Source organism: Sylvia atricapilla, chromosome 23, assembly GCF_009819655.1.
Source record: "Sylvia atricapilla isolate bSylAtr1 chromosome 23, bSylAtr1.pri, whole genome shotgun sequence".
Lineage (NCBI taxonomy): Eukaryota > Metazoa > Chordata > Aves > Passeriformes > Sylviidae > Sylvia > Sylvia atricapilla.
Genome location: NC_089162.1, coordinates 1,357,702 through 1,374,033, shown reverse-complemented (window position 1 = coordinate 1,374,033; position 16,332 = coordinate 1,357,702). Strand labels below are relative to the sequence as shown.

Below are 16,332 nucleotides of genomic sequence, written 5' to 3'. Positions count from 1 at the left end.
AAAACCGAGAGTAAAAATTAAAGGAATTAATTATCATTAATAATCATAATAATTTAATAATGATCGTAATAATTAATGGACTCGATGATCCTTATAGATACCTTTCAAGTGACTGTATTCTTATATTGCATTATTCTCTAACTATAGAATTTTATATTCTCTTGGAGTAAATCAGTGGAAATCTCTCCCCAAGGTTTCCTCACTCTTGAGAACTTATCCGCAGCGGGGATAAATATCCCTAAGGAAAAATAAACGAACAAATACATAAATAAAAAAATAAGGCTCTTTTGTGGCTTAAATCAGAGCAAACTTCAGATGCAGGTCCCTTCTCAGGCTGAAATCCTGACGAATGGTGCAAGTCCCCAAACAGTAACAGTTGCCTGTGCCACGTCCATTTCTGGCTTGAGGAAAAGCTCCCTGCCTTCTAGGAGGCAGGAAAATAACCTGTTTGAGGCTTTAGGGAGAGACACGTAACCATCATCATCATTTTTAAGAAGCAATGTGCACCACAGTGCCTTACGGACACCTATAAATTACCCAGCACCCGCCTGCCAGCTCAGCCTAAGCTTGATATTGCCTGCAGTAATTATTTGGATCAAATGCAGTTTATCTGCTTCATATTTGTGTTTCTGTGCTCTCTGGTAACTTATAAATGTCATTGGAGTGTTTATTTGTTATAATGAAACTTAATGACATTTGAAACCAATGGCTGTGGTTGCGGGCTGCAGGTTTGAAGTAATCTCTTCATCTTTGAAGCAGGAGGCCCAAAGATAACATTAAATTATCCCAGAGAAAAGGAAGATGTATGCAGACAGATATTCAGGCCTGTGTATTATTCATTGGAGAGATGACTAGCAATGAGCCACAGTGCCTAAGGCGACGGACTCAAAGCATTGTCACCCAGCGAAGGCAAATGTTCCTGTCCAAGGGGAGCCAGTTGTCAAGCCACAAGCCCAAGTGCATCTCAATCTGTTATATTAAACCTTCGAAGGCATCCTGGGGCGGCTGGGTGCCAGACACCCGTGTGAGATGGCTGGCAGGGAAGAAATGAGGTGGGACTAGTGTAAGGCACAGCAGAGCTGCGTTAGGAGGGGGAGTATCCAGCTTTGTGCGGCATCACAGGGGTGGGGAGCAGAGCAGGAGCTTGGCAGTGCTGGGACCCCATCCTAGCCACCTGCCAGGTATTGAGGGCTGCTCTCCCTCCATGTAAGACCCAGAATAAACTTCTCCAGCTTTGCTTCAGGCACTGCTCCTTGTCCTCTCTCCTTCTGAATAATTTCCTCCCTTGGTTTCTATTTCTGCGTGTATTTATAGACTCTGGTCGTGTCTCCCCTTGAGCCTCCTCCAGACTATATAAATTTACCTCCTCCAGTCTCCTCTTACAACCTGCTCTCTAATCCCAGGGCCATTCCTGCCACCACAGTCAGAATTCTCCCTGGCTCTGCTCTGTGCTCTCCCGCTGCAGGGACTGGGCCACTGCAGCCCACGTGGAGCTGCACAATTACTGCTGCCTTATCACCTCGGGACCTGCAGAAGCAAAATGCCCGTGGCAACAGCCAGGAACATCTTTCCCTCAGCTCCCTCAGTGCTGTCAGGAGTGTGGAAGTACCCAGCACTCAAAGAGCTTTAACCCCTGCAGCAGAGCAGAGCTGTGGAACTCCTGGTTTTTTGAGCTGCTTTCCCTCCCGTGGGCTGGTGCTCCCACATCTCCTGCTCAGGCTGCTGCATCTCTCAGGAATATGGAAACAGCCTCACCAGGCCCTCCTCCCAAGGGCAGTGAGAGTCTGCAAGAAACTGGACCCCAGTTTGGCTTTTTGTCTTCACCTGCTTCTCCTGCACCGTGTCAGACAGGTCTGGAGACACGCTGTGCTGCAGCATGTGCCCCCAGCAGCAAAGCTCCATCCTCTGGTCTGGCCCTCAGCAGTGGGACATTGGGGCCTGAGGGTGAGGGAAGGGGTTCTGCCCCTCTCAGACAAGACCCCACCAGCAGTGCTGCCTCCAGCTGTGGGGTCTTCATCATTGGAAGGACATGAACCAACAGGAGCGAGGCCAGAGGAGCCCATGGTCACTCTGAGGGCTGGAGCCCCTCTGCTCTGGAGCCAGGCTGGGAGAGCTGGGGGTGCTCACCTGGAGAGGAGAAGCCCCAGGGAGAGCTCAGAGCCTCTGCCAGGGCCTAAAGGGGCTCCAGGAGAGCTGGAGAGGGACTGGGGACAAGGGATGGAGGGACAGGACACAGGGAATGGCTTCCCACTGCCAGAGGGCAGGGCTGGATGGGAGATTGGGAAGAAATTTCTCCCTGTGAGGATGGAGAGGCCCCTGGCACATGGTGCCCAGAGCAGCTGTGGCTGCCCCTGGATCCCTGGCCCCTGGTTCAGGCTGGACAGGGCTTGGAGCAGCCTGGGACAGTGGAAGGCGTCCCTGTTCATTGCAGAGGATTGGAACTGGATAGTCTTTAAGGCCCCTTCCAACCCAAACCATCCCATAATTCTTTGGTTCTGTGATACCCTTCCTGCACTGCCAGGACCCCCTCTTCTTCCCTGGGCTGTTGTGTGAAGCCATTTCAAATCCCTGAACAACCCTGAGACTGTCAATGTCCAGAGTTTCAGTTTCATGGGACTGTAGGGTGAGATTGTTTCCCCCCAAACCCTCCAAGGACCAGCCCATGGGGCACATCCATCACTGGCACCTCTGTCCCTGGCACCAGCTGAGGTCCCTGCCCTGGGCAGTGCAGGGAGTGACCCCTGCAGAGGGAAAGCCCTACCAGCACACACTCACCAGTGCTTTATTCACTGAGCACCAGGAGTGCAGGAAAGCCTGGCTAACCCATTCCCTTCGCCCACCTGAACACCTGGATCGGAACCAGAGGCTGTTAGTGGCAGATGAGCTACTTGATGACAACTGACAAGAGAAATTCATCTTCATTACTCACAATCCTTACACCGCCAGACCTAGAGAATGCCCTGCAAGGATCTCACCACCGAGAGCTCTCCCAAGGCCCCAGCTCTGATTTCCCTATGAACAGATCTCTTTTCCAGCTGGGAGCACCTTGGGTTGACTAACACACCTGTCCCTGGGTTCTTGCAGCCCCCAGAGCCTGGGCAGGTCTCTCATCCACACTCCCACTGGAGTTAACATTGCTTAAAACCTTGGTGACATCGATTAATGAGGAGGAGAGAACTGTGCAGGGCCACCTGCAATGACCTTGATGGAAACCCTTGAAAAGGGAGTTAATTCCGGACTCTCGCCGTGCTCAGCTCAGAGGGGATGCAAGCTCTGCTGTCTCCCGAGCAGCTCTGGGAACAAACAAGTTGACAAATGAGGCTGCCTCTTAATGAAGCCGCAGCCAAAGTCAATACTCGGCCCTTCTATCAGGGCACAGATCAAAGATGGTCTCAAGGGCAAGTGACCTCGGTAGGGGTGGGACAGCTGTCACTCGAGGAGGGAAGGGATGGCTCTGAAATGAAAAGGAGCAGCCTCAGAAGCAGAGGGAGGCAAGGACAACTTGCAGAAGCAGAAAGGAAAGGGATTTAGAAGAGGAGACATGCAGAAGGTTGAGGAAGCATTTCTTCCAGGCTTGGAGTGCTCTGTCTGCAGTTCAGTCTGTTTGTTAAGGTCTTGGTTTCTGTCTGTCTCCACCATGACTGCTGCACATCCAGAGTTACATCCTCACAAACCTGGATTTCAGCTGTTTCTCTGCAGAAGTTTTCCTTCTCCTCCCACCCAGCTGAGACAAGACTGAGATGGGGAAGGATTAAGGTTCCCACACCTATTTACAAAGATCTCGAGAGGTTTAAAACTTCTCCTTCAAGTTAGGTGCCCGTGGGGTGATTTTCTGGGGGCAGGGATGGACAAGAAGGAAGGGAAACAGCACAACAGATACGGAGACACCTCCCACAACATCAACTCAGCTCCCCAATATCTACAGCTGTTTGAAGCTTGGAGGAAGGATATTCTCACCAGGAAGTTGAACCCCCCAGCTGCTTTAGATCCATCTATGTCCAATGCACACTCCAGGCCACCACTTCAGGCCATCCCCTGTCCTAAGGAGCAGCCTCACTGCAGGGAATGGCCGGGACAGGAGCCCTGTGGTGGATAATGTGAGCTGGGACTCACTTGGGACACGCCACGCCTGATCCCAGCCTGGCTGTGGATAACACCCCTGGATGCAATTCCATACCATGGCCCTGGCTGGCTGAGGGAGCAGGTTCCTGGGGCAGGGATTGTTCCCTCTCCATTTGGAAGGTGCCACAGCATCAGGCCCAGTGTGGACTTGACCCTCCTGCTGCTGTGTGAGCCCACCCAGTCCTTTCCTGTCTCCAGAAAAATCCACTGGCAGCTTGGCTCCCCCTTTGAAAGCTCCAGGATTGAACACTGGTCTGAGCTGACAGCAACAACGACCCAGCACACTTATCTCCAGGTCAACCTAAATATTTTATTTAGCTTCTAAAGGAGTCAATGCCTTTCTCTCTTTCTTCCTTTATTTTAAATCTCGGAATGCTACTGACTATCATGAATATTGATGAGGATCATTAGTCACTGAACATTTCACTTCCCTTCTCTTTTCCCCGTCTATATAAAAGCTTCATCTTTGTTAAAGGGAAACAAAAAAATCTCAAGTTGTATCTCTGGATATGCTTTAAGATTAGCTCCATTAATACATTTCTAGAGGAGTGAATACACATGGGAGCAAATACTGGGTGTAAAAGGGCACGGAGATACTGACCCTGAGACTGGAAGTGCACTGGAGAGAACGAGGAAGGTTTGTGGCTGATGTTCTTTGCTCTGTGAAGGTTCATGGTGGCAGCCTTGGGTACTAAATAATCCTTGCATTGGCTGCCTGGCCTGGGGGATTCCACTCACCCACCCCCTCACACGTGATCCCTACCTATCCTGCAGGTTTTTGACCATTCCCACTCCTTCCATCTTCCTCAGCCTGAACCCGAAGGCTTCGATCCCACTGAGTGAACACAGGTGAGGGGTTGGCAGGTACAGCGAATAACTCGGGGCAAACAGGAAAAGCAGGACTGGCAGCATTCAGCTGGATGCTTCACAACCAGATTTCCCTCTTTACTTATGATAAGAAAGGATTTTTAGAGGGGTTCATAATCAAGTCAGCTCAAACACAGACGTGTGCATTGCTGGGTGCTTGGCAGTGTCTTTCAGTCATATCCAACACAGTCCCACTTCACTGAGGAATGGAAGCAGGATCATTTTGCTGGCCTGAAACACAAAATTTCATCCCATTTTGTCATTATAGCAGTGAAATAGAGCTGCCTCACGCTGCTCCTGTAAGAGAGGAGCTTCATGCTGCGGGTTGGGACTGCAGGGATGGGGTTATGTGACACACAGGGAAACCCTGGGGATGCAGCTTCAAAATGAGTTATTTAAGCCTTTTCCAAGCACAGCAAAGCCATCAGCTCCTCGGTGCCCAGAACACCAGAGGGTTTCATCTTCACACCAGTCTTAGCTCCCACCCCACAGCCTGTTGGGCTGGAAGTGCTCCAGCACTCCAGTTTCTGCTCACAATTGCACAGCAGATTTCCTCATGCTGGCTCGAGAGCCATTTCAATGGCAGGCCTGGCTGTTTGTCAATCCTGAGTGTGTCTCAGGGTGGGACTTACAAGGCTGCAGTGGTTGATTGTAATTGATATTCTAAGTGACAGGAGCTTGGTACTGCTTCATTGCTCCAGTCTGGGCAGCAGCAAACCATCTCTGCCCACAGAAAGCGTGTGGCTGCCTCCAGGAGAGGGAGGTTGGAGATCCAGAGCAGGCAGGAACAAGCCCAGTATCTCCTTGCAGCCATGTGTGCATGTCTGTGCCCTGAAGGTGTCCCCCAAAATAGCAGAAATTATGCTCTCTCTTTCTCCGGGTAGAGATGTCCTGTCACAATCCCGCCCCCTTTCTGACCAAAATCTGCATTGTTTTCTTGAAAGCAGTGACTTCCAGATACCTTGAGAGCTGGAGACTTCCACACAGCCAGGCCACTGTGTCCATGTCAGGGGGATAGATAGCATCATCAACATCTGACTTGATGGCAGAGCCAGATCTGCCTGTCCAGGCTCTGCTCTGGTGGTCACCATGTCCTTCAGGGGTGGCCTGGCAGTGCTGGATTAATGGTTGGACTCAGTGATCTCCAAGGTCTTTTCCAGTCTGAGCAGTTCCATGGTTCTGTGTCAGCACTGTGACTGGGATCACCGATGACACTGCTGCCAGCAGCCTCCTGCCAGGGTCCCCACAGACACAGGAGGAAAGCTAAATGACAGATCCCAGGCTGCAGCAGCAGCTGTGCAGAGAGGGGAAAACTATCAGCAGATGCAGCTCCAAGAGAAACTCAGCCTGGAGCAGCACTGAGGTGGGAGCAGAGCTGCCATGTCCACACAGGAGCTTTAGACCTCATGTCATTTATGTCCCCCCACCTCCTGATTAAAAATAAACTGCCCCAGAGCCCACAGCACCAAAAGATGGCCAGGCAGCTGTGGCAAGGTGAGGTCCACAACCTTATCTCTGCCTGCTTCCAGGTGCAGTTCACAGAACAAGCTTTTACCAACAGCTGCCATATTCCTCAGGTGCACATCCCAGTTCAGTGCCAGAAAGGATCTAAAGGGGTGTGGCAAGGGCAGTGGCATTCAAGTGGCTGAAATAATCTATATCCCACCCTAGATATTGATCCGTGTATATAAATAATGGAATCCCAGAATGGTTTTACTGGGAGGGACCTTAAAGCTCATCGTGTTCTATGCCCTGCCATGGGCAGGGACATCTTCTAGTATCCCAGGCTGCTCCAAATCCTGCAAATCCTGTCCAACCTGGCCTGGAAGACTTCCAGGGATGGGGCATCCACAGCTTCTCTGGGAAACCTGTGCCAGGGCCTCAGCACCCTCACAAGGAAGAATTTTCTCCCAGTATCCCATCGAATGCTGCCTTCCTTCAGCTCTAGGTCATCTCCTCTTGTCCCACCAATACATTCCCTTGTGAAGAGTCCTTCTCCAGCCTAAGATTCCCGAAATGTTTTTAGTGGGCCCCCCAAACGAGGTCCCTGCAAAGGAACAGTGCAGATTGCACAGGAGCCAGGTTCCCCTGCACAGCCCTGCACGCTGAACAGCGAGACAAGCAGCTCCTGAAATGTCTGATGCTGGTACTCAGGGAGTGAGGAAGGATCGTATTCATTTATTTAAGACCACGCAGCAATAGCTTTCCACAGGGGACTGCTGCTCAAATCAATAGATAAAATGATACCCTTCGACCATTAACTGCTACAACAACACCGTTACCGTAAAGCTCCCGAGCTTTGGATCAGATTTATGACCAGCAGAGTTGTTCAGCCACTCCACACCCGCTGTAGACAACTGGAATATCACGGATGGAGCTCTGCTCCCCCCTTCCAAAGGAGCAGAGAGCAGCAGGAAGTTGGGGAGAACGAACAGCAGATCACACAGGATCCCTCGGGGATGGGTGTGCTGCACCAGGCAGGACTCAGCCAGAGGCGTCCTGCCTTACCCAGTTTTCCAGCTGACCCAACCTGGGCACAGTCTCCCCCTGACACCAGACACAGGCAGATATTACACTGGTTTTCCTCAGGTTTCACTTACATCCCTGCCTTGTTCAGCTCCCAGACACACAAAGCATCACGGAAATATCACTGAGACCTCTGAGATAGCAACGCATCCTTAACAGCTCCTTGGGAGCGGCTCTATCCACTCTCCTCTTCCTTACCAATGCCTTTGTCAGATAAAGAACAAAAGGCTCAATGCAGTTTACCTGGAGCTGCCGGCCCTAATCAATTGTGACAGAGTCTGCTGGGGACACAAGTGACAACTCTGGGAGAGGGGAGCCCCCCAGCACAGAGCTGGGAGCATCCCGGAGGGGATGGCACCTTGGCTGGGAGTGACAGCAGAGAGCAGGGCAAAGTTCCCACCACATCCCGCGGGGAGCTGATGGGGCAGGTTGTGCCGGGGATCCTGCAGCTTGGAGCAAAGCTCAGCAGAAATCCCATTCCCAGGGTGCAAAGCCCAGAGGGTAAAGCTGTGGGAAGATGCTGGGGTGGTGTTGGAGTTGTTTCTGGGCTGTTGAGCTCTGTGGTATGCACAAGGAGGCTGAGCAGAGCCAACACTGTCTGAACTAAACCAAGTGACATGTCACAGGTCTGGTCCCAAAGGACAGACCCCTTCCACTGTCAGGCCAGAGAATCAAGAGTTTGACCTTCTACAGCAGCACTGAGGTTGTTGGCATCTGGTAGAGGAGAAAGGTCATGTTTTACAGGGATAAGAGGGACTAGGTCCTATTTATCCTTGAGGCTCAGGAAGATTCATGCTCAGCCTGTGCTGCTGCAGATGTAAAAGTCACTTGCAAGATCCAGATTAAGTGTTCCCATAAATCCAAGTAATTCTGAGGCAGCAACTGCCTTGCTGGGCTGTTAATGGGTGGCACAAATATGCCACTGTGCCTCAGTGCCACGCTCTAATCAGAGGTTTTCCTGGCAGGAAGGGTTCACCGAACCCAGCTTGAACTATGGCAGGGAGCAGAAGAGGCGGTCGAGCAGAGAGACATTTGGAGCAGAGGCACAGCCAGCTCCTCTGAACAAGCCATTTTTTCCCAAAAGAGCAGGGACTCCATCCCAGAGCCCCCGCTGGTTTATCCCCAGGCAGCAACACGGGGCCTGACAGAGACAGGAGCTGCAAATCAGACCATTGCGGAAAGGATGCTCAGGCTCCAGGAGAAAAAAATATTGTGAGTCCTTCTGTTCTCCACTGGAGAAATGGAAGGGTAAGGTGGGATGGATGATGAGGGGTGGGACATCGGAAGGATGTGGAGCTGCTGGAGCCCCTCTGCTCTGGAGCCAGGCTGGGAGAGCTGGGGGTGCTCACCTGGAGAGGAGAAGCTCCAGGGAGAGCTCAGAGCCCTGCCAGGGCCTAAAGGGGCTCCAGGAGAGCTGGAGAGGGGCTGGGGACAAGGGATGGAGGGACAGGACACAGGGAATGGCTTCCACTGCCAGAGGGCAGGGCTGGATGGGAGATTGGGCAGGAATTATTCCCTGTGAGGGTGGTGAGGCCCTGGCACAGGGTGCTCAGAGCAGCTGTGGCTGCCCCTGGATCCCTGGGAGTGTCCAAGGCCAGGTTGGACATTGGAGCTTGGAGCGCCCTGGGATAGTGGAAGGTGTCCCTGCCCATGGCAGGGGGTGGAAATGAGCATTAAGATCCCTCCCAAGATAAACCATTCCACGGTTCTATTGATTCTGTGACTGAAATGGGCACAGATCTGCCCACAGCCCTACAAATGGCAATGCATCCACGCTCTGTGCCCACCACATTATCCAGGATTTCAATATTTGTGGCATGCTTTAAAACTTTAACCCAGTTTGGTGTTTAAATCCATCTCCTTTCCTTTTTGTCCTCTCTGGTATTGCATTTCCCCACCTCAGCACTGCTGCCCAGCTCCCCAGGGACCCCAGCTCTGCCCCGCAGCAGCGCTGCTGCAGCAGGAGCCGCAGCCCTCGTTCCTGCAGCAGCTGCAGATTGCCTCAGAGAAGCTATTAAGAAGCAGTCAAATAGAGCAACCTTTCATTGACAAGGCACTCGGCCCTTTAAACGATTCCAAATAGTGTTTTCTTTTTATTGCTTTCTGCAGTTTAACCACCTTGATTTCAAGTTACTTTGGCTTATGATAAACTCCGGATCTTTAATGCCTCTATTCTCCCCCTCTTTGGTCTCTCTCACCCACTTCTTCTTTATGTTTTTATTAAAAAAAGATCCAGGAAAACAGATAGCAGATTAAAAGGGAAACAAATTGAAATGGGTCAAATGTATCTTGCTTAGATGACAGCCACCCCATTAGATACTTTTAAACAGGACAAATAATCCGTTTGGAAGCATAAGTGGGCTTTTACATTTATTCTAAATTACAAACCAAATGATTGCGGCCTCAAATGGAAGCACTGGCTAATTGCACTAATATCTCACTAATTCCAGCACCAAGGAATGGGGGGAAAACAAACGATTTTCACCATTTTACCAATTATTCAATTTAGGCCAAGGTAGAGTATACAAACCCTGGGTTGAGCTCCTTCTCCATTTTGTGATCTATGACAAGGACTGGAATTCCAGTTATTAATAATGGAGGAGCTATCATTATTCTAAGGATGGGTTAGAGATAATTACAAGCCATAAACCCAGCTTTCATACACACAAACACACAATTCTCTCCCCATGTCTGGCAGCACCCAAACCTCTCTGCAGACTGGAGACACCCTGAAGCTCAGGACAAACCCCAGCGTGGAGCTGCAGTGCTCACAGGTCATGATGTGAGGCCAGAGCTGGGAACATGACCAGGAACTGGCAGCTGCCCAGCTCTGCAGGCAGGCAGGACTGGTCAGAATCAACCTTCCAGAGGCTGGAATTAGGGGATCCTGAAGGTTCCTTCCAGCCCAAATCACTGTATGACTCCACAGTCATACATAGGGTTCTCTGATCCCTAGAGGCTGCACCCTGTGCGGGCTGTGAGGACACGGGAATCATCCCAAACAGAGCAGGCTGGTGGCTCTCCTTGCATTTAGGCCACCACTGTCCCTGTCTCTCTGGGCCAACTCACCCCTCTTGCATGTCTGAGATATGTGCTTGGATCCCATTTTGCAGGACCTCCCCCTTCTCCCAACAACTTGCTGTTGGAGGAAGTCCAGAGGAGGCCATGAACTTGATGAGAGGATGGAGCACCTTCCTGGAGAAGATTGGGTTGTGTGGGGGCCTTCCAGCACCTTCCAGCATCTGAAGGAGCCACAGGGAAGCTGGAGAAGGACTCTGTCAGGAACTGTAGTGATGGGACAAGGGGACATGGGTACAAATGGAAACTTAGGCCAGATATCAGAAAGAAATTCTTCACTGTAAGGGTGGAGAGATACTGGCACAGGTTACCCAGGGAGGCTATGGATGCCCCATCTCTGGAAGTGCCCAAGGCCAGGCTGGACAAGTCCTTGAGCACCTGAGTCTAGTGGGAAGTCTCCCTGAATATGGCGGGAGAAGTTGGGACCAGATGATTTTTAAGATCCTTTCCAACCCTTAACATTTTGGGATTCTATGAACAAAATAACAGAGCTTTACATTAGCCCCAGTGCCTTCCAATAGGATCCAAACTTTCAGAACAGAAGAGTCAAGGTCAGGTTGCAGCTCAGACTGCAAAACTTCCAAGGCCTTCCTCTTCCCCCTTCCAAAACACGATTTGTCTTCTGCTGCCCAGCAGCCCAATGTGACTTTTAAAGAAAGTTGTGCACCTTGGATCTGGGCAGCCCTTCCCTGCGGAGATGATCTGCCAAGCTCTCCCAATCGCACAGAAGGCAGAGCACTCGCTGCTGCAGCTCTGCAGCACAGTTCTGCTGTGTTTTGTGCAGCGAATGGAGACACCTTGAATGCACAATCCACAAACAGAGAGCGGCTGCTGCCGGAGATAACTGCGGCACAACCTTCTCCTGGCACGGCAGGCAGTGTTTGCTTCCCTCTGAAGAGGAGGGTTTGTCCTTCCCTGAGCACAGATCATTAACCACTCACTGCTCCAGGAGGAAGATGCTGCACCAAATCCTCTCGTCCCTTTCCCCAGCCGTGCCTGCTTTCCATGCTGGGCACGAGGATGAGGCCACCCCTCATACTCCAAGAGCTGTGTCCATCCCATGGAGATGCCACCTGCCCTCCACGTGTGAGGACACCAGAGGCAGCCAAGTGTCAGGAAGGGGACAGACAAGGGAGCTGCCCTGCCCGCTGTCCTGCGGGGGGGACATTGTTGTAGGCACCTTCCAGCCGCCGGTGGCTGGCGGGAACAGGTGGTGGAGGTGAAGGCTGACACCTCTCAGTGCTTAATCGTTCCCGTTAGTAGCTTTATGAATGGCAGCCAAAAAGTGCCATAATTGCTGCAGTGACGCTTGCTAATGACTCGAGCTAGATCTGGCAAGTAGTCAAAGAGAGGAGACAAGAAGCGAAATTGCAGGAGCAGCATCTGAATTCCTGCCTTGGACCACTGCAGAGAAGAGCGGAGCAAGCCCAGCCTGGGACCTGCAGGTACGGCCAGGGAGGGACCAAGCACGATGGGTGAGCAGAGAGAGATATTCCAGCACGTTCCTTGCCTGCCCTGGGGAGAGAACTGCATGAGAAAGGAGAAGTGGGAATTCAAGAACGAGCCCAAATTTTCAGAGTAGCTCAAAATCCTTTTTTTGGGGGGACTAAGGTGACCCACCTCCTAGAAAACATCTTTCTACTCCAAAATCACCTTGAGTCAGGGTGGCACAAGCCCTGGGAGAGCAGGTAACTCAGTCACTGCCAGCCCCAGCATCACCACCAGCCCCAGCATCACCTCCCTTGCCCTGCACGTGCCTTGGGACACCAGCCCATCCTGGATGCTCCCAGGGCTCCACCCTCACGGCCACGGGAGAGCCGCTCCCAAGGAGCAATCCAGCCCCTCCGGAGCGAACAGCACGCTCCTCCTGATTATGTATCTGTTTCTGAATGTTAACAAACAGTCGGCAGCAGCTGATTGAGTGGGTTATTAGCAGAATGAAGACAGATGGTGGAGGATTAACTCCAAAGCGTCTTCATTGTGCGGCCGTCATTGCAGACAGCTCTCCCTCTCCCTCTGTCTGCAGCTGTCACCAGCTCCATTTCACACCACAGCTCCCAGTGCACACCAGAGCACGGCCCAGCACGACACCAGCCCATCATCAATCACAGGAGCACCGAGCAGCCACGCTGGAGCTGTGCCTTCCTGCTCCCCAGCCAAATTCCACCCCCAGACCCGGACTTTTCCTGCTGAGTGCTTTACAAAGCGAGAAGTGGTCGCACCTGATACAGCAGAGCAGTGCAAGGACAGTGCCCAAAGTGGGCTTGCTGTGCCCATCATGTAGTGCCTGACAGCTGGGAGAGGCTCCAACACTGCACCTGGACCTGTCTGATCACTACACGGAGACTGAGATGAGGAATTGCTGGAAGTGACGGGGACAGAGGCACATCCATGGACACCGACCTTGACTCCTCATCCTGGGGCCCAGCTCAGCTGGAGGAGCCACATCTGCAGCCAGCTGTGCCAATGGACATCGTCCCCTGCCAGCTGGTCAACAAACTGCACAATGTCACCAAAGACCCTTGCTGGGCATCTCTAACCCACATCTATTTCACCCTGCTGGGAGAGGTTGCCAAATGGATCTGTGAGCATCCAGACTGGAGCTTCCCTGTTGGGACAGCCAAAACCACCATGTTCACAGAATCACAGAATCAAAGAATCACAGGATCACAGAACATCCTGAGATGTGAGTGACCCATAAGGATCATTGATCCAACCCCTGGCCCTGCACAGACCCCCAACAATCCCACCCTGGGCATCCCTGGCAGCACTGCCCAAATGCTCCTGGAGCTCTGGCAGCCTCGGGGCAGTGCCCATTCCCTGGGGAGCCTGGGCAGCGCCAGCACCTCCTGGGGAAAGAGCCTTTTCCCAACATCCGACCTAAGAAATGATTTCCCATCATTGGGAATCATTGATTCTTCCACACTGTTCAAGGCTCCCAACTCTTGTGCTTATCTACCTCCAAGCCATTGAAGATGTCTCCAGTAAACTACAGGAAGGTTCTAGTGGTTCCTACAGTTAGTTACTTGTTTCCTCTGGGATGGACACCCCACATATTATCCCACTGCCCCACTGCCTCCTTGTGTTTTCAGTTCCTTCAGCTCCCTTGTAGTTATTAATAGGGTTGTTCTTCAGCCTCTGTTTAAAGGGAGAAAAAGCTCTCACTTGGCACAAATATGACAGGGGCACTGTTCTCTCTCCTCACCCTGGCAAGGGAACTGGTCCACAGAGTCTGGCTCAGGCACCTTGGGCAGGAAATTCCTATAAATGACCAGACATCTGACCCCACCCCAGCTCACACACCAGACAGTGTGGATCTGCACTGCAATCTACCAAAACCCTGGGAGGCTGGACGTCTGCAATTGTCATCTGTAACTGCTTCTAATGAAAACACAAGTCCTAGGTGGTCTTTGTAGCCATGGAAATCCCCTTGACTTTTGTTTTTGGCAGATTGTACCTTTAAACATAATGGCCCTGCAGCCTGCAGGGGCCAGAAACTGGCTGCATGTCAGGCAGGAACACTTTGTTCCCTTTCCCTCACAAAAGCTTTACTTTTGGCCTTTCATGTTTCTTTGTTCTCTCCACACAAAGCCACATTCAGCCTGAAAAGGGGGCTCACTTTGTCGCTGACACAGGCTCTGAATCCATCAGGGGACCAGAGCAATCCCAAAGGATTGGTAGGATGCCCAGGGTCCTCTCCAACACCCTGTGAGCATCCCCAGGGTCTGGGCACAGTCACAGGCAGCCTGTCCAAGAGGCTTGAGGGACAGGAATGTACTGAGAGGGAGACTGCACCTTCTCACAGCACTCGTGTCCCATGGGGCAGCCCCTTCCCATTAAAACCATCCTTTAATCAATGTTTAAAGAGTGTGTGGTAATTAACAAGCACGAGGTGCAGTCTTGTGAAGTTCTTTCCCCATGTTATCAGCTCAGTATCAGGGCTCCCGGGAACGGGAGGGAACCTTTGATCTTCTAACGGATATTTGAGCCATAAACTTGCCTCTATGAGAGTTTTACTCCATGGAAACAAACTCACCTGTTACTCTCATGGAAAAAGGCTTCCTGCAGGAGCAGACACCCCCATGGCTAACTGCTGACAAAACTCCATCCCATGCAGGGAAAAAGAATCATGCAGCACTTTGGGTTAGAAGGGACCGTTCAGGGTCACCCAACCCGACCCCGCTGCAGGGAGCAGGGACACCTTCCTCTAGACCAGGTTACTCAGAGCCCCATCCAGCCTGACCTTGGATGTTTCCAGAAAAGGAAGAGCAGTAGGGTAAGAGATCACACCCTTTGTCCAAATTATTTCTGATCTGAGTCCCTAAAAAGAGCTAAATCCACGCTTGAGTCAACTTTCCAATTCCCAGAGTGACCTCACAGAAACCAAACTCTCTGTGACACATCCTGGAGACCCTCCCATCTCACGGCTCTGGGCTTGCTTCTCTCATCCAACATTAATCAGAAGGACCTGCACCGGGGATGGCTCCAGGAAAGGAAGCTACCAGAAGCAAGGATGTCAGTTCTTCTGAGCATAAATAGTTTTTGTTTAGTTATTATGCTTCATAATTATTTATGATATTTCTATGGATTAATCAATGCTCATAAAGTACTTGAGGAATGACTGGAATATAAAATAGGGAAATTTTAGCAGAAGTTTGAAGAGCAATGTAACGGTGACTCTGCGAGGTTCAAACTGGAAACTGGGATCCTGGAAGTGCCATGGTGACCACTGCCACCCAACTAGGACAAGAAGAGTAGATGCAGCAATTGCTGCAAGAGCTTCCTGTGTGACAAATCCTTTCTGTAGGAAAAGACAGTGGGTTTTGGATGTATGGAACTGCAAAGCTCCTGGTCTTCTCTCGCAGCTTCACGCAAGGGGCTCCCCACATGGATGTCCCCTAAGATGTTCCAGAGATCAAAGGGGAAACAGGATTTTCTCCTGGGTGGGTATAAGAGCCCAGCACATCCTTACAGGTGAAGCCCCTCACAATGAGATTGCTAAAGAGGAAGAAGAAGAGAAGGTGAGGGAACTGCTCACCTTCAGTCATCCTGCGGTACTTCTCCTTGTACATGAACCCCAGTACTAGGCAGCATCCTCTTCCTGGGAGCCCCAGTTCTGCAAGAGAAGAGAGGGCGGGGTTAGACTGGGCTGAGGACAGGAGCAGGCCCCTGGGGCTGCTGCAGGGAGCAAATCCTGCTGGAGACACCCTTCAGGAAAAGCTCCAGGAAGGTGGGCACGTAACTGAAGTCTTTGGACAGCCTCACAGAGCTGGGCTTGGCCGGGCCCCAAGAGCGTGTATCTAAAGACAGGAGGGTCAGCATCCCCTCCCTCGCCTGTCCTTAAGCACTCCTCTATTCCATCTGACGGAATGAGCTGCATCTTCCTCCACAGCAGCGTGTTGCAACAACACGACTCTTTTATCCCTTTCTCTCTTAGTGGGCAGCAAAGTGAAATGGGAAATGGCCCTCAGTAGGGAAGATAATTCTGGCCTGAGGAATCTTGCTCTTTAGAAGCGAGCAAGTGACCCTATGAGCAGGAGAGTGCCAGAGTCTGAGGAGGCCCGGGCCTTTGATGCCTTGATTTGTTAATGGGGCTTTTTGACTCTTGGTAACAAACAGCAAGATCTGAGCGTGGGTTTTTCCAGAAGTAGGCTGCGAGCACAGGCGCTCTCCCCGTGCGTGTCTCAGAGAGCTCTCGTTCTTCAAACAAATTCTCCTGTGTCACAGTGCAGAAAATTA

The 16,332-nt window shown here is 51.5% G+C and overlaps 1 protein-coding gene across 2 annotated transcripts in view; it reads right to left on the bottom strand.

Moving 5' to 3' along the window:
• Positions 1-15,693, bottom strand: part of KIRREL3 (kirre like nephrin family adhesion molecule 3) — a 126,020-nt gene extending 110,327 nt beyond the window's left edge. For both annotated transcript variants that reach the window (XM_066334610.1, XM_066334611.1), the window contains exon 1: positions 15,632-15,693. In XM_066334610.1, coding sequence (XP_066190707.1) covers positions 15,632-15,665 — 34 coding nt within the window. In that variant the 5' untranslated portion in view covers positions 15,666-15,693. The remainder of the gene's footprint in view (positions 1-15,631) is intronic.
• Between the last annotated feature and the right edge of the window lie 639 nt (positions 15,694-16,332).